Source organism: Pogona vitticeps, chromosome 1 (genome assembly GCF_051106095.1).
Source record: "Pogona vitticeps strain Pit_001003342236 chromosome 1, PviZW2.1, whole genome shotgun sequence".
Lineage (NCBI taxonomy): Eukaryota > Metazoa > Chordata > Lepidosauria > Squamata > Agamidae > Pogona > Pogona vitticeps.
The window spans coordinates 146,423,568-146,442,644 of NC_135783.1; the positions used below are offsets into that span (position 1 = coordinate 146,423,568).

Here is a 19,077-nt window from a genome sequence, read left to right on the forward strand (position 1 = left end):
AGCAGGTGCTAATCCATTGGCAGCATGCCAGGATCATAAGCTACTGGATACCCTGGGTCAGATCGGTTCATCAATGGAGCTAAATTTAAAGGCTTGGGAATTTAAAAAAAAATCAGTAATAAATTGCATGACAATTAACCCTTTAATTTTAAAGTGAAAACGCACTGTGAACTATTTCTTGGTGCCTATATTGTTTTAGATGCACTGCCAAGAGACGAGTCTAAAAATGGCATGCTGAGTGACATTCTCAACTTTTATATATATTCAGTAATTTATACATGCTAGAAGTGTAAGATCCAAATGAGCTGGGATGGCCAAATCACCACTACTGTGTAGATCATACACGGAGTGAATGGCAAATGGTAGGAATTAACTGAGGGATGAACCAGTGAAGTATTTTCCCCCAAATATATAAATCTTCCTTCCTTCCTTTTAGGTATCTATCTGAAAGTGACACAATTTAAAATGATGAACATATATGAAATATAGGTAAAATTAAAAAATAAATTAAAATGTTATGGCAATTAGACTATTTTTGACCAGAAGGTGTATATCTAGAAGCAGCAGTAATGGCAAAGGATAGTGGTTAAGAAAGTAGGAATTCCTTCCCCAAGATGCAGAAAATTAACAGAGCATTTTTTGTGATTCATTGTTTATATGTGAATTACTATTGTTAAAATAGCTTGAGCTGGCAATGTCATTTGTAAGGCATGAATAGCTGGAAAAAATTCTTATAAGTAGATTACTATTCCTGAACTTTATATTTGGCTGTTTTGTGTTTTCATGCACAGCTCAGGAGAACTCCAATTTCCATGTGAATAAATAAAACTGTATGCGAGTTTAGTATACCAGAATAGGCAGACTTGTTTTTTATTAGAAGCCCTTGATTCCGGAGCCATGCCCAAAAGACATGTCTGCAGAATTAAAGAACAAGAGACAGACAGAGAAAGTTTCATTTCCCCTAACCCCCTCCCTCTCTCTATACATATATTTCTGGGTTCCTAAAGCTTTCTTCATGTCAGCAGTATAATTTAAAATAGGAGGAATGTTTTTGTTCCTGCCATTGTCTAACAACTACAGTGGGGTCTTGACTTAAGAACGGCTTGAGTTAAGAACGTTTTGACTTAAGAACCACTCTCATAGGAAAATATTGACTTGACTTACATACTTAGATTTGAGTTAAGAACTGAAAAAAACCCACGTGGGAGGCAGGGAAAGTGCAAAATGTGAACTTTCAGTTAACTGTTGGCCAGTGAAAGGGGTGCCTGTCTGCTTCCTCACTCCTCCCAGCGTTTAGAGAGTGGATTGGGAGACAGTCTTCGGACTGCCTGGTACTGTCCTGCCTGGACTGTATTTTCCCTGCCTTCCCTGAACCTTTCTTGACCTAAGAAAAAAAGAAACAGAATATCCCCCTCTAGTGGTCGAAGGCGGAATAGCAGCTTCCCATTAGTTTCTATGGACGGAAAAGAGCAGATACGGATCAAATGGTTTTCAATGCATTCCTATGGGAAATGCAGATTTGACCTGAGAACTTTTTGACTTGAGAACCGCCTTCCAATACGGATTAAGTTCTCAAGTCAAGATCCCACTGTAAGTAAAACAAAACAAAACAAAAAAACACCACCAAACACCTTCTCCCCCTTTTAAATCAACAGCAAATTAGCTAGTGATAAACAATTGTTTCATCTTAGTGAACAATTGTTCACTGCCTTATATACTACTCTCCACAATTGATCTAGTTTCTCCTCTTATATTCCACCTACACACAATGAATTAGGGTAATGTTTCTTATTATATGTACTGTCCCTCTGCAATGACAAATGGCAGCTCAATTGCGGAGGATGGCTGTATTCCTACGGGGTGGGGTGGGGGTTGAATTACTGGAGTTGCAATGGCAAATGGCTATTATATGTACTGCCCTCTGGTAACATTTATTTGGCATCAGACTGGTAACATAATATGTTGCGTAATATAAACTCTGGGAAATATTTCATTTATCTGTTCTTCTTCTTTGTTGGTAAACCAGCTAATAACGAAGCACTATCCTGTGTGGTTTAAGAGTACTGCCAGTGGTATAAATAAAGAACATAGTTTAAAAATCAAGAATTCCACTGAACATGTGTGAATGGTAGCAGGATTACACAAGAGGATAACAGATTGTAAACATGAGTTCCAGACCCTATCAGTTCTATTTGCAAAGCTGTATGACAATTTAACCATACATACGGTTAAATGACTAAGGATTTCTCAATATTACTGCACACTTCATACTGTTTTTACTTTTCATTCTCCATTCTCATATTACATTTTTGTTGTTGCATGTTTCGTATTGCAGGACTGGAGGTAAACAGAGAAGAAATAAATAGGAAATTCTATAGGGGAAAATGATTTTGAAAAGACAAAATAGGCAAGGAACAATTATTTAAAAACCCTCACTTGAGCTTCAGAGTAAAGTGACACACAGCCACTGCACCATCACTAAAGAGAAATTCCTTGCGATGTACAACACTGCATGGAACACTAGATGTCCTAATACACTTAATTCCACATACAAAACCCAACAGCTGTGGATATATATAGTTGCATGTTTCCAAGTATAAAATATTATATTTAAATGTTTGAAAAATATAGTATTGTTATGATAAAAGCAACAATTGAAGGAAATAAACGTACTGTAGATTGCTAACAACCATTACTAAAGATATTATTTAAAAAGAGTCAGAGAGGGCCTTTCCTTCTGCAGAAAATATAACAACTGGCACACATCTCCTATGCTTAGTTTTCAAGTCCCACTGTGTTCAAGAGCCTCGTGGCGCAGTGGTTAAAATGCTGTACTGCAGCTTAAACTGTGCTCACGACCTGGGGTTCAAATCCCAGGTAGCCGGCTCAAGGTTGACTCAGCCTTCCATCCTTCCGAGGTCGGTAAAATGAGTACCCAGCTTGCTGGGGGGGCAATGTGTAGCCTGTATAATTAAAATTGTAAACCGCCCGGAGAGTGCTTGTAGCGCTATGGGGCGGTATATAAGTCCAATAAATAAATAAATAAATAAATAAATAAATATGGCTTATGCTCCTACAGAGTGTGTTTAGCATTGAACCCTAAGGTGCAGTTCTGGAACATGAACAAGTTCCTTTCTCTCATAATAAGTAACCAATACTTAGATTCAGAATCTATTTTCAATACTAAAACTGTGCTATGGGAAGGAATTGGTGCTAGGTCTGTTTTCATAGGCTGCTGACTGGAGTTATCCTCCACACACAGAAATAGAGTATGTAAGAACTGTTAATTTCACTAACAGGCAGACAAAATTTCAGTAGCTTAGGACAAGTTGTCCCATTTCTATGGCTTTGGGAAGGCAAGGAAATATCCTTATCTATCATTACTATTAATCTAGAATAGCTGTCAATGGATTCACGGACAACTAGTAACTATTTTTAATTTTTCTCTGAGTGTTTATTTCATGTGAAGACTGAAGCTTTTCTATATCATTTTGACAGTTTTTTTAAATAGAAAGCTGACAGGGCCAACAACCTAGACTGATGCATTTGTTATGAAACAGCTCTCAGACAAAGAATATAGTTACACTAGGGGAAAAGAAATATATCTGAATTGGTTTAGCATGTTTTAAATTGATTTTTAAAAGGAGAGTACAAAACGCACATGAAAGCATGGATTTTTTTAAACAAGTACTGTAATCATGTTCTTTTGATCAGAAGTGAAGTATTTTATTGTTCTACCAAAGGATTGTTTATTTTAACTCAGGTGTTAAATCGATGTAATTTATTAATTTTGTTTATTTAACTTATATGCTGCCCACACTACCCAAAGATCTCTCGGCGGCTTACAACAATTTGAATGCAATAAAAGGATAAAACAATTAAAAATACAGTGCTCTAAAAATTGCCATCTGGACCCACAGTTAATATTATTTCAATTAAAAACCTTATGGGACAGGAAGGTTTTGGCCTGGTGCCGAAACGTCATCAACATTGTTGCCAGACGAATCTCACTCAGGATGGCATTCCATAGTCTTGGGGCAGCTGCCAAAAAGGCCCTTACCTCCTTGAGATGGCTCTTTCAGGAGGGCTCCCTGGCTAGATCTTAACTGCCAGGTAGAGTCATATGGAAGGAGGCGGTCCTTCAGGTATCTAGGCCCCAAGCCGTTTAGGGCTTTGTATGTCAAAACAAGCACTTTGAATTGGGCCCAGGCAGCGATGGGTAGCCAATGTAATTGTGACGGACAGGTCAAGAACCACTCCTGTCCATCACAATGGAACCCTGATTCAAGAGCCAATGGCTGTACAGAAAAGGTGGAACTAGGGATATATAAGAGAATGGATGTCAGTTAAAGAGCAGTGAGGGTCTGTGTTAGAGTTTGGAGTTAGAGAGAATTACAGTTAGAGGCTGAGTTTGAAGCAGTTAGGGAAGAAGTAGGGATGAGTTAGGGACTGGTGTTAGAGAAAAGCAGTTTAGGCAGTTAGGACCAGCCTTGTGTTAGAGAAGAGTAATAGAGAGATAGGGAATAAGAAAAGAAATGAATAAATACTTGAAGTAAAATGATTCTATCTAAGCAAATATAAATGTTATCAAAGCACAGTTGATTAAATGAATAAAATAAGACCATCCATGATTTACTTTACATGATTTACTTCTGAACACTTTAATAAACATTGTTTAATTGAATAACACTGATCGAAGAGTCCTATTTGATATAGTGAAGAATATCTCCTCTGGTAGCAGTGGAAAGGGTTGAAAAGTAAATGTCACACCCAAAAGTGAACCTGGGTTGTGTGGAGAAACAAACAGGGGAATGGATGCGTGACAGTAATTTAAACAGAATCGGCTTGATGTGTCCCCTAGTCAGTGGCCCCACCACTCACCAGCCGCGTAGCTCGATTCTGAACCAGTTGCAGTCGCTGGACCGCTTTCAAAGGCATCACATTGCAGTACTGTAATCTATACAGAATGTTACCAGTGTGTGTGTGTAACTGTCATGAGACTCTGCTCCAGGTAGGGCCGTAGCTGGTGTAATTTCTGCAGCTGAAGGAAGGCACCCCTGGCCACCGAGTCCGCCTGGGCTTCCAGAGTTAGACTAGGGTCTTCGGCAAATCTTGGGCCCCGTCACCCTGGAGAGTTGGTAATTCCATATATCAACAGGTTCAGAACTTCAAGTACTTGGGGATCCTTTTCCACTTCCGGCACTCATGGAGCCCACACTGTAACTCTGCAATTGCATCCTCCTCCCCCTCCCTTAGTGCAATCTCCCGTTTTTATTTCCATTCTGGCAACCAGTATGTCCCTGCTGCCACTAAAATCCTATATTCCAAGACATTCTCCCAGTTACTCTACGGAGTCCCAATTTGGATCGAGGCAGCAAACTCTGAAATTGACAAGGTGGCTGCCTCCTTTCTCAGGAAAATCCTTGGGATCCCCAATCTTATCAGACTCTCCACCATCATCCTAGAACTGGGTATCCACTTACCCTCTACCCTAGCCTGGACCATTACCTTTAAGTTCTGGCTCAGAATTCATCTCCTAACCCCTTCTAACTCAATCTTACAAGACCTATTAATGGATTCTTTCATCTCCAGGTGGTTTCATTTCATTGAAGCCAAATTATCCTCACTATCTCTTTCTGTCGAAACCTTAGCCGACATGAATCTCCACTCAGCACATCAAACCATTAGGTCCAGTCTTTATGATCTTGAATATGCAAACTTATTTTCCCAAATGAACCCTACCTGTTCCCCTCTCGCCTTCGGCCTATCCCCTTCCCTCGGCCGTCCCTCTAACTACTTTAACCAACTGACCAATCCTCAAAAAAGACGAGCTTTTATGCTCGCCAGGCTGAATATTTTTCCATCCGCAGCCCACTTCGGAAGATTCACAAGAACTCCTCGCTCCAATAGGCTGTGCCATTTTTGTGCACTTGAACCTGACTCCCTGGACCACATTTTACTCCGGTGTCCAATTCACAATACCCCTCGCAAGCGACTGCTAGGACCACTTCTTTCTTCCCTTTCCCCCTCTTTCCCTGACCCTTCCCCCATACTACTGAGCAATTTCTCGACTTCTATTACCAATCAAGTAGCCAAATTCCTCCTCATTGTTACAAAGACCTCCCCCCTCCCCATATCCCCATGAACTTCCTCGAACCTAACCTACTATAATCCCGTGTCTGTTCCCCCCTCTACCTGGAACTGGAATGTAACTATGCTGCGCACTCACTTGTATTTTATAATGCCAATAAAGGTTTTAGAGAGAGAGAGAGTTAGACTAGGGTCAAGGCTGCAGACCTTGTCCTTTAGGGGAGTGCAACCCCATTCAGGGCAGGGAAATGGCTCTCTAGCCTGTCCGGTGAAGCACCCGCTAACAGCACTTCTATCTTATCTGGATTGAGTTTCAATTTATTAAACCTCATCCACTCCATTATCAGTTCCAGACCCAAGTTCAGCACAGAAACCGTCTCACCTAGATTGGTGGAAAACGAGAGGTAGAGCTGAGTGTTGTCAGCATACTGCTGATTCCTCGGCCCAAACCTCTTAATGACCAGCGGTTCAATGTAGATGGGGGACAGTATTGAGCTTTGAGGAACCCCATGGCATAAATGTCATGGGGCAGAGCAACTGTCCCCCAGCATCACCTTCTGGACATGGTCAGCCAGGAAAGAGCGGAACCACTGTAAAGCAGTGAACCCGACTCCCAACCCAACCCAGCCAGCCAATCCAGAAGCACACCATGGTCAATGGTGTCAAAAGCCACTGAGGGGTCCAGGAGTATCAACAGACTCACACACACCCTGTCTCTCTCCCAGCAAAGGTAATCGTACAGGGTGACCAAGGCAGTCTTCATACCAAAGCCCAGCTGAAAGCCGATTGAAATGGATCCAGAAAATCTGTTTCATCCAGCAGCGCCTGGAGTTGCCTGGCCACAACCCGCTCCAACACCTTGCCCAAATAAGGGACTTTAATCTATTCAATATGTACAAGTATAAACTGTTTCTGTGCAGCTTGGTAGTCACTGGTGTTGCTTCCATGGCACCTGTCCTTCTCCACCCTATGTGTGATTGTGTGTGTGTGTATGCATGCAGCCATCTCCATCCTTTGGAAGCATAGTCACTGGCTGTGGTCACTTTCAGCCTCAGCTCTCTGTAGTCAGTTGCAGCGGGGGGGGGGTGTACACACGCACGTGCACACCTGTGTTTAATTTTTTTCCTGCCATTCCGCTCTACTGCGTGCCACACTGCAGAATAAAAAAGCCCCACAATCAATAAATAACAAAGCTTTAAAACAGATCAAAACTGTTTTAAAGCTTTGTTATTTATTGATTGAGGGGCTCAATCAATAGGACACACACACCAAAACAAAAACCATGTGACTGTGAAAGATCCTTAGCCAATCCGCGTAGTAACAGGGGAAGCAAGGTGGTTGGCTGGGTGTGTGGATGTGCAGGTGGCCAGCCTATCCAGGAGAGCCGAAAGGAGGAGGGGCCTGGAGTGCTGAAACAAAAAGAGAAGAAAGACTGTAACTGAAGGTGTGTTTTTGAGCAGTTGGGCTTTAACTGAAGAAAAGCTGATGTTGAAATCTGTTTCCCTACAAGTTGTTACCGTGTTTGCACGAAAATAAGACAGGGTCTTATATTAATGTTTGCTCCAAAAAGTGCAGTAGGGTTTATTTTCAGGGGATGTTTTATTTTCCAGTCATGTCATCTTCTGGTTACTGCACAATGCTGCACAATGATGGAGGGCGGCATTTCACTTAACTAGGGCTTATTTTTGGGGTTAGGGCTTGGTAGCGTTCACCCTAAGTTATGCTTTGTAAGTTATGCATTATTCATGTTATATGTTAATGTGGTTAAGAGGCGGGGCTGAAAGAGATGCTAAAAGGCGGAGCCTGAGAGAGGAGCGAGTCAGTCTGAGTCTGGAATCAGAAAGAAACGGATAGTTTGGGAGTCAGAGGATTAGTCTGAGTGAAACCTGTGATAATTAATATAGAAGGTTAATATTGATGATTGATGAATCTTGAAGAATGTGCTTATGAATTATTCCAGAAACCACCTGTAATTAATAAACCTGTTTTGTTGAAAAGTCAGTACTGGATGGACCTTCGTCTTTTTAAATAAATTATGTTGATAACAGAGATCAACTGGTGGCAGCGTATCAGAGGGCATGCTGAGGTACTGTACCTTGTGAGCTCTGTGTTTAGGGAGACAAGCAGGGGCCACAAGGGCAAATGCCACAGGCTTATATAACGAGCATCCTCAAAAATCATACTAGGGCTTATTTTCAGGGAAACAGGGTACTTTGTCACAAAGAGAATATCATTTTTCATTCTCTAACCACTTGGTCTAGTATGATTAATGGCTGGAGTCAAGCCTTAATTTAAAGAATGTTTACTTTAAAAAGTGACCAGCTTGGGTAGGGGCTGGTCACAGTGACTTTAAACCAAATTCAAAAAACCTGATCAATCACCTTATTTATTTCATTAGGGTAACCAGAGCCTTAGACTGCAATCCATACCTGCCTACCTGGCAATAAGCTCTTCTGACAGCAGTAGGATGCACTTCTGAGTAGAAATATGGGGGATTGCAGTGTCTGTTCCATAGTCCATGCTGCTTCAGGAATGACTTCTAGAACAGTTCCCAGAAAGACGCAGAGATTGAATTATTAAATTATATAGTAGTGATTTAATAAATTGCACAGCCAGTTCAAAAAGCATTAGGAAGTTGATTGACTTTCACATATCTGCTCTCAAGGCGAAACAGCTTGTGTCTTATATCTAAAATTAACCAATCCTATAATCTTTATCCATCTAAACAGCTACTAACGTATTTATTTATTTATTAAATTTATTTAATAAGTACACCCAATACTGATTTTTCTGGACAGAATAAGATATCAAAAGAAATTTAGAGGTGAGTTTCAGCTAATCATTTTCATTTGCATTCACAATAATTACTTAGTAGGAAAATTAATTCATCCATGACTTTTATAGTGGCCGAAGAAAGATCAGAATCAATCAGCTTGATACAATACTTCTATGGTCATTTAAAAATCTTTCTTGTTCTTTTTTCTAACCATTTCTGCTATATAGCATTCCTGTTGTTTCTGTATCTTGAAATCAGATGCTTGTTTTCTGCAAAAACCAAATATAACATTAAAAACATTCAGTGACAGATTAGAAGAACATTTACTGCATAATCTGAGTAGAAATAAGCATCTGTTTAGACTAATCCTTATTGAATTCTACCCCTTTTGAAACAGCAAGAAAACAAATAGAAAACTATGTGCATAAAGGCTCCTGAATAACTGTTCAAATATACACATACAATAACTAAAAAATTAATGATTTATTACATTTCTACCAAGAGGTGAGCGTTGTATAAGGAAATACCATCATTCTATACACCAACAGTGTTGGTTTGCACATCACAATAAATCATGGTTTATTGTCATGGGAACAAGTTGCAGCAAATCCCGGATTTATGTGCTCCTCTCTGCCATCTGAGAGATCAGAAGGCTATGCTTCCATATTTAACCAACCACAACTTGTCATTTGTGAGGGTCATTCTGTCCCTGACCAATTGTGGTCAAACAATCCAACTTCAAATCATGGATTATAAAACTGGTTTGTTTCAACAAACCACAATTAAAGTTTACTTCAGTTTAAAGTTCAAATGTAATGCTAAATTGCAATTAATGAGAAATTTATTTTAAGCATGTGATATCCTAAATGGTATTACCACTGAACAAGCAATGGAGGATAACATTAAAACCAGAGGGGGGGGGTGTCTCACACCTTAGAGTAAGTAACAGTCTACTGGAAAAACCTAGACAACCTTTAGGTAGAAAACCTGCCTTTGGGAGTAATATTAAGAATATCTGTCTAGAAAGTCATTCACAAAAAGGGGTATTAGTTTCTCAGGGAGTATAATGCTCTTTGTCTTCTTTGGCATTACAGCCTGAGATCAAATGAATAGTCAGATGGAGGACAATGTTGCAGCCAAGGCTTCCAGATGTAACATTAAAAAGAGAAAAACTCAATTAAGCTGTTTATGTCACATTGTGGAATTTTTGTCTTTTTAGTGTGTCTAATAGAATGTGTTTTATAGCAGGGCATCCGTCTTATTCCCACTATAGACAATAACAAATGGCAGATAAAGGAAGAGATCTCTGCCTAAAATACTGACTTCAAGGTTTGCTTCTGTCTGTTGATCATCAGCTGCAGCTCTTTGATCTCATTCTCTTTGTCGTTTAGAACATCTTCTTGTTTCAGAATATGGTTCTCAATTTCTGCAAACGGAATTTGGGAACTATTGATTGCCTGTCACCTCCTATATGACAAAAACTGTGGCCACATATGTGTGTGTGTGTGTGTGTGTGTGTGTGTGTATATATATATATATATATATATATATATATATATATATATATATATATATATATATATATATATATATATATATATATATATATATATATGTAAAATTTAATTCTTAGAAAAATACCTGACTCGTTTAAATTTTATAATAGAAGATCACTAAGATGAACCACAGTACTTGCTATAATAGAAGCATGCAAGCTGCAGAGAAAGAATTGATTCACACATTGTCTCTAGGTGCAAACTCAGATACACCAGGGAGAACTTTAGCCAGTCATATGACACATATAATCATATTGACAATATGTGTCAAATCTTGTCACATTTTTAACAGAAAAATTGTCACTTTGTATAGAACAGTAATATTTATTATTAATTTATTAAAATAGTTTTTTTTATTTATTTATTTATTTATTTATTTATTTATTTATTTATTTATTTATTTATTTATTTATTTATTTATTTATTTCATTTCTATCCCGCCTATCTGGTCAGATTCGACCACTCTAGGCGGCTTACAATCAGCAACAGTAAATATTAAAAACATTACAAATAAACGAAGATAAAGATCATAGGAGTATAGAAGGAAAGAATCGTCAGGAATTAACTGTTGGGATTAACTGTTGGGAAGGCCTGCTTATACATAAAACCACCTTTCATCCTTGCAGACATGGCATGGATAATAATAATAATAATAATAATAATAATAATAATAATAATAATAATAATAATAATAATAATAATAATAATAATAACAACAACAACAACAACAACAACAACAACAACAACAACAACAACAACAACAACAACAACAACAATGCCTCGTTATAAAACAAAGAAGGGGAGAGGCTGCAAATACCGTACAAATACTGATTAAAATGCCTAGATAAACAATAAGCTCTGAGCTGACATCAAACAGACTATAAGTAGTGCCATACTAAGACATACAATTAAAGGTTATACCTAAAAAACATGTAACGTGCAGTGTGACCTTCAGTTTAAGACGGAGTGGGTCCCTGGTGCTACCAGGCTGTTTTTGCAACCCTTTCCTTGCCTCCTCTATTATCCAGGGGAGAGGGCATACAAACTGATATCTCTGAAAGTCTCTAGGAGTCATTTACCTTTCAAGCAGTGTGGAGTCCCTCATAATGTAGTATCATAGAAATATCAATTTTTAAAACTGAAGGTAGATTTTTAGTCACCTGGTTTCACAGGAAGGGCTTTCATTTTTGGCAGTCTACTTGGCTGCCAAGAAACTGTTCCCTAGACTAACAAAGTTGTCCTAGGCGTAACACAGTAACATCTAGCAAACTTACCAGAGCATTTGCTTATCAATTTGTCTTTTTGGATTGAATGTTTTAGCACTTTGTTGTTTATATGAGAAAGTCTGCAAAAAGAGTTAACAGTGTCAAAACACAGATATCCATTTATAGCTTCATTTGCATCTTTGGCTTCAGAGTGTTAGCCCTGAACAGGAGCCCTATTCAGTCACTGCCTACTCACTTGTTAGGAACATGCTTAGAGAGAAGTGATTACGAGCTCCTCCTCTCCCTGTCACCAATTTTCCATGCTTGCATGTAGAGCCTACACACCAGTGGGAATTTCTCCTCTTCAGACATTCTTCTCTAAGAATGTTGATAACAACTTAGGTAGGTAAGCAACTAAATACAGCTTGAGGAAATAGGGGTACACTTCCCTTGTCCTTGAAGCTTACTGCATAACTTTGGGCCAGTCACTGTATCTCAGCTAGCCTGCACAACATAATTGTTGTGAGACTAAAAATGGGCAGAAAGACCACACATGCAGCCTTGAGCTCTTTCGCAGAAATAATAGTAACAAATAACTTACTAACAACTTACTAATACCATACAACGTGCTAATTTTCTTTAAATACAAAAGAGATTTCATAACTTTGTCAACTGCCAGATAAAGTAAGCAGGATTAAGTTAATATAAGCAGGATCACAGTCACCTTCACAAACGTTATCTCAAGCACTAATGGAGTTGCCCCATCAGCAAACTTTAGAACAATGCCAACTAGGCTACAGATTTAAACTTCCGTTATGTTGTATTATCATTTCAAAACATCACCTGACTGGACATATGCCTTATTCTATATGGTGGCACCAAAATCATTGTCCACATGCAGATCCTGTGTAGCCTTACACCACTGTTAGGTATCCGCAGGCTTGAAGGAACCCCCAGGTTTGTAAAAGTAGGGGGGGAATGCGGAAAACATCCTAAAAGAGGAGAATGAAAACAGACTAATGAAGACATATATCTTCATTGATGCCATGGAATCAGAATTCTTTTGCTGAGAAAAAGGAAGGAATAACTGGATCGAGTTGAAAAAGAGCATAATTGATTGGCTCAAACCCTGAACAGGATCAGTTAACAAAGTAACATTTGATTACAAATCCCAGTTATACTAGTTATATTTCTGAACATAATTTGTACCCTGGTCCTAAACAGCTGTGCTTAGGGCTATGAAACCAATAGGTTTAAGACTACCTAACTTTGCACAGGGTCAGGCTTTTTACCTTCTCCAGTGTTCAGATTGTTTATTGACATTTTTTCCCAGTGGAAGAAAGCCAACTGGTAATCACAGCTAATACTCTACTTGGGACTTATACGGTGATGCGATTCCCCCTCCACTTTTATATAGCCTAATTCTAACTCTGCTCTCTTCACAGACGCTTTCCCACCAATTTACAAGCATACGCGCTATCAAATGCTTGCTTCTCCCTCTGAAGTTGCTTTGACAGAACATCTATTTCCCCAAGAGCGAACTCCAGCTGTTCTGATACCGCATCTAGATTATTCTTTGTCTTCGCATGTTCTTCTTCCTCCTTCTGTAAATTAAAGAACAGGTGAAAAATTTAGGTTATTAGATTGTCTATTAGATTCCACTTAGCAACAGGATAAAACAAGCAATGTCTGATAGCTTCAGGAGAAATATAAAATATTCAAAACTCTGCATATTCTCTTTCAGGCTGAAGTATTAATATGCTACTTCCTCATTTTTATAATCACTACGATGTACTTACAATCAATGATCAACAAATCAAAAACATCATGTTCAACCTTTTCTAGCTACTGTGCAAAACTTTGACAATGTGCACTCTCTATTGCTACTTTATCTAAAGTAACGAGAAATTCTAAAATTTAAGGCCAAACACACCTCCAGTTTCTTCACAACACCTTCATATTCAATCTTGCTTACGGAGGTCTCCTCTTGTACTGCTATCTATAAAAATAATGTTACACTTCAGAATTAATTTCACTTTTCAGCTGAGTGTGTACATTGAATAAGAATATAAGAGACCTATAGGATAAGACCAATCCCACAATGACCAGCTAGATGATTCCATGAAGTCAATAATTTATTTATTTAAAATAGTTTTACCTTGTATTTCTCTTTAAAAAGCATCCAGGGTGGCTTTCATCAGTAAAAGGCAATATTTAAAGCTAACAACAGTAAGTATACAAATACTAAAAAGGATCAGAAAAATACCACACTTAAAAACAGTAAACAAAAGCAGCTCTGAAAACACACTTTCAGGTACAACAATCCATTAAAAAAACCATTCAGGCAGCCAGTCACTAACAGAAGGCTTGTCTGAAAAGTTTTTGCCCGATTGAAGAAGGACAGAAAAGATAGGCTGCCCTGGCTTCCTGTGGGAGGGAGTTCCAAAGTCTGGGAGCAGCAACAGAGAAGGCCCTCTCCCGTGTCCTCCACCAAAAGCACCCGTGAAGGTGGTGGGACTGAGAGAAAAGGGAGACATGGTCCTTGAGATAGCTTGGACACAAGCCATTTAGGGCTTTATAGATTAGACAGGAATTTAAAAGCTAACCCACCTACCCCCGTTATTGTTGTTTTGTAGCCACCATAATTCGCAGACGCCTCTGAACGTGGAAGTGTCATCTTGGTAGCACCTATAGCGAGGCTTGACTTACTCTATTGTAAGGAGGTTGCCAAGGGCTGCGTGCAATGCTAAGCAATGAGACAGTGGTCAGAAGGACGTCACTGTGTATAGCTGAACAGAGCCATTCCTCTCCTGAATCACAAACTGATAAATGCACTTATGTGCATGCACACACACACACACACTCCTGGGCCCAGGGGACAGGAATGCTGAGGTTTAAGTCACCCCTGCCTGTGTCCTCAGACTGCTTTACACCTCTTGCCAGGGACTCCACAGGATGATCCATCCCCTTCACATGTGTTTTCTTCCTAGCTTAAACCTTGCTATTCTCTGTTTGCCACACAACCATTTGAGGGGCTACTGGGGGCATGATTACACTGGGAAATATGACCCTTCTTGTGCTAAATCTTGGCCACTACACTTTCAGGAGCAGCCCCTGCACACTGACACAGAAGCCCCCACCCCAGCTTCCCATCTATGCTTTGCAAGTACACCAGGCCTTATCCTGCTGAATGAGTGCACACTTCTCCATAGGTGCATGCTGCCTTGAGCTCCTTGAGCAAATGTGTATTACATACACCATAAATACTGTTCTCAGGGGAGCCCTCAAAGAATGACTTGTGTGTGTACAATTTTGGGCAGACAGAATCAGACGACTAAGGAAGGCGCTCCCCAACATAAGGCCGAGGCTGGCGTTAGCTTCTCGGGCGGGAGCAGACCGCTGCTGCTGCTGCTATAACCTGCCAAAGGGGAGACAGGTGACAGTCGCAAGAAACAAGCCTATCTATTTTGCAATTTCTGAGCGAGACCAGAAAAAAGGCTCGGGACCGCAGGCCTCCTTAAATCCCACTGCCTTCTGTCCCAGGGACAGCGCCCGGCCCCACCTGCCGCCTCAGGCTGTCCAACAAGGCCTCCTGGAACTCGACCAAATCCCGTAACTGCTGGAAGGCCAGGGACGCCATTTTAATTTGCCGTCGGACCCCGACTTCCAGCCTGCTCCCGTTGGAAACGGCCGCGCTTCGTCCTCCGACCAATCAGAACTCAGGCCTAAACGCTAGTTACGGGCGCCCGCGCGAGATTTCCAAACAACTAGTGCGCCCCCACCCGTACTAACGGCGCGGGAATATGCCAGTGGAAGCTAGTGGTCGGTTTTACGCAAGAAGCGCAGGCTGGATTTCCCCAAGCCAGCCCCTTATTGGCTCTTCTCTCTTCCGAAATTTAACCCTCTGCTCGCCCTCCAGCGTCAAATTTGACGTCGTTTGCAAAGACGCGGGGAAGGCGGAGAGGGAGCGGCGGGACCTCTAGTTAGAGTCTGTTCGAGAACCCAGTATCCCTTTGAGTGGCTTAGATGTGGAATCGCTATTGTGGCCAGAGAATTTTCCTTTTTATTTTTTAATTTTTACTTATGGAAGGGGGCAGTATAGGGTTTCAAGTGGTGAAGGAAGAATCGTGGTGTCGGCTGTTTCCGGTACAGTACTACAAAATAAATAAACAACACTTGTCCCTCATTAATAAAAATTGTAGCCGTCGTCGTTATTATCGTTCTAGCACTGCAGAGCTGGAAGAGTCCAGCTCCTGCCAAGGAGGCGGAGTGGGGAACTAAATCCCGAACCTCTCTGGCTTAGCCAGAGACTCCAATGAGTGCGTTATTTAGAAGTTGTGTCCCCTGCCCTGTGCAATCCTTTGCCCTCTTCCAACTTTGCTTCTTTTCTCGCCACCATCCAAACCTCCACAGCAAAAGTTAATATGTCTTGTTACTTTTGCCGCCCTGAGACTTCTCTGAATTTCTTCGGTGCCAGAAGAAAGTAAAAGGCAGATCCTTGAAATCAAGAACGGATCCTCATTATTTCATGAGATTTTTATCTGGATGCCTCATCAAATCACCATCAAATCATAAATTAAACGAGAGAAATCATGGGTGCTTTGGCACCTGGCTTTGCTATGGTGTAAAAACAGCAATCCAAGGCACAGATCCTCATGGATCCTCATGATTTTTATGTGGGATCTGCTCCCAAACCACTGTCAAATACTGTAGTAAGTCCCATTCGTATCCACAGTCTACAATACAGAGATAATGGGTCCTTCAGCCCATATCTCCAGGATCAACCCCTGCTTTCTCAGGAACCTTTATTCTGGAAGAAAAAGAAGAGCAAAGTGGCCCAGGATGCCGAGAAGGAATGAAGAAATGGTGTTTTGTGTTTGTGAGAAGTTAACATGACCCTTCGGCAACTCGGCAGGTGTCCTCAAAAGACGTCTGCCTGCTGCTTCTAGGCACAGGAGCCAGACCAGGGAAGCAGTTGGCAGCCCACCCTGCATAACCACCACTGAGCTCTGTGAAAGCCTAGGCTAGTATTTTCATTCGAAAATGGGTGGTTGCTCTGCAGGATTCCAGAGCCTGGTCTGTTTACGTGGCTGCCGCAGCAACACGATTCCCAGATAGCCCAGGGCGACTGACTGGTCATTCGTGCTCTGGACCCGGCTGCTGAGAGAAGCGGCTTCAGGGCTCTCCTGCTGGAGGCTCTTGGTTGTGGGCAAGACTTTGGCTTCAACCGAGCATCTCCAGCATCCGCACATCATGGTGCTGAGAAGGATGTCCAGAGAGCGTTCGGAGTGAGCGACCAGGAGGGCTGGTGGGCGTCTTTTGGCTCCTGGCCCCCGGCCAGCAGAGAGCACACTGAAAATAGGAGGAGAGGGGAAATTCCACTTACTGTACTTCTGGTGTTGATTCGTTAGGGTTTTTTTTTTTTTAGAGGTTTGGAGGATGAAGACCCCAACCTACATAATGTAAAAATCATTGCTACTGGAATCCTTTCAAAGTAGAAAATCCACTTTTTCAAAAAAACCACAAAAAACCTCTCCCCCAGTCCATCAATGTCCTGGGAGTGCATTTTGCCCATCCTGGTTTTAAACTACTTTTTCTGATCTAGGAAAGGGGTCACCAGAATCGGGGAAAAAACCCACTTCCTTTGCTACATATCAAAGCAACAACCTGACTACCGTATTTAACCTCAGCAAGCTTCCCCTGAGTGACAAGTGGTCTGAGTGGGGTTTTTAAATACAGTGGGGTCTTGACTTGAGAACTTAATCCATATTGGAAGGTGGTTCTCAAGTCAAAAAGTTCTCAGATCAAATCTGCATTTCCCATAGGAATGCATTGAAAACCATTTGATCCGTATCTGCTCTTTTCCGTCCATAGAAACTAATGGGAAGCTGCTATTCTGCCTTCGACCACTAGAGGGGGATATTTTGTTTCTTTTTTTCTTAGGTCAAGAAAGGTTCAGGGAAGGCAGTGAAAATACAGTCCAGGCAGTACCAGGCAGTCTGAAGACTGTCTCCCAATCCACTCTCTAAACGCTGGGAGGAGTGAGGAAGCAGACGGGCACCCTTTTCACTGGCCAACAGTTAACTGAAAGTTCAAATTTTGCACTTTCCCTGCCTCCCACGTGGTTTTTTTTTCAGTTCTTAACTCAAATCTAAGTATGTAAGTCAAGTCAATATTTTCCTATGAGAGTGGTTCTTAAGTCAAAATGTTCTTAACTCGAGCCGTTCTTAAGTCAAGACCCCACTGTAGATGATTGTGCCTTACTGCTTTGAATGTGTTGTTGGTGCTACTATTGTTTACTGTTTTTTTAAGTGTGGTATTTGATATTTTAAAATATGTTTATACTTACTGTTGCTAGCTTCAAATATTGTCTTTTTATAAATAAATATTCAGTCTTGGGACTTACTTTTGAGTGAAATGAAGAGGGTTAAAAATAAAATAAATTAAAATAAAATAGGGATTTTCAAAACAGCTCAACAAAACTCTGCAGCTGTGCACCAAGTGGGAGGGGAAACTAAAAGAAAGGGTTAAGAGAGGGAAATTGTCTGGGTTTGTGGGTATTGGATAGAATTTTGTGTGTATGTGTGTGTGTGTGTGTGTATATATATATATATATAAATCCCCTAGAAACTTCAGATAAAACTAAAATGATGTACCCTAAACAGCCAAGCAATAAGGTCTGGAGAGTTCAGTTTAACTGCCCCAAGCACCTGTGCCGGGATGTGCCTGCGAGACTACTGGCCACCGGGCTAGTTCTGCCAGAGGGATCCCAGTCCCAGGAATCACTCCATACTCGCATACACAGGCTGGGCTTTTAAAATATTATTATTCCACTGCTCGTTAGGAGGGGGGAGGTTGAGAGCCTTTGAGTGCTGCTGCTTCTGGTGTTAGTTTTGGCAGAAAGCAAAAGTCCTCCCCAAGCAAGAGGGACAAGAGGGCCTCCACTTTCCCGCCCCTGTCAATGGGCAGAGATGCCTGAGTCCAAGAAACACGGCGACTGACCAGTGGGGATTGGCTGTGCCCGTCCACTTCCTTGAAAAGAGCCCGGGTCCTGAACAGGTGCAGGAGACCTGAAAAGGGCCAATCCTATCCTCAGAGGGAAACTGACCCTCTTCTCCCGTCACTGCTGCCCCCGCCTGATCTAGTGGGGGAGTGTTTCAAGATAGCCCCAGAGGGTAACAGAACAGAGCGTCTTCCAGACATTTAGGGCAGCCAAGCAGGGTGAGGGGAGAGGAAGTGCTGGGTCCCCCCTCCCCATACAAGCCTCCAAAGGGGAGGAAGGAGAAGGATAAAGTTCAACACACACACATCCCACACAACCTACCCTCTAGGACCAAACCGCCCAGTCTTCTTCGCACAGCCATAGACAGGCACGGGAGTTTGAAAAGAGACATGAGTTCAGAGGTTAGTCCATCATGATCCCTTGTCGGCAGTCCAGGTGGGCACTAAT

General features: G+C 41.2%; 1 protein-coding gene across 7 annotated transcripts; it reads right to left on the reverse strand.

Moving 5' to 3' along the window:
• Positions 1-3,788: 3,788 nt before the first annotated feature.
• On the reverse strand, positions 3,789-17,031 carry SPATA24 (spermatogenesis associated 24). 7 transcript variants are annotated; one of them, XM_073002574.2, is made up of 8 exons: positions 15,190-17,031; positions 13,561-13,626; positions 13,101-13,231; positions 11,697-11,767; positions 10,190-10,292; positions 9,078-9,135; positions 8,528-8,629; positions 3,789-7,499 (listed from the first exon to the last, which is right to left on the reverse strand). In XM_073002574.2, exons 1-8 carry the CDS (start codon positions 15,265-15,267, stop codon positions 7,392-7,394), a joined length of 717 nt encoding a protein of 238 aa, XP_072858675.2. In that variant the 5' UTR covers positions 15,268-17,031; the 3' UTR covers positions 3,789-7,391. The 7 variants fall into 7 exon arrangements, with proteins under 7 accessions (XP_072858675.2, XP_072858663.2, XP_078240163.1 ...); XM_073002562.2 differs by having other exon boundaries at positions 8,520-8,629; XM_078384037.1 differs by having other exon boundaries at positions 8,520-8,629; positions 13,187-13,231; positions 15,190-15,217.
• Positions 17,032-19,077: the final 2,046 nt, after the last annotated feature.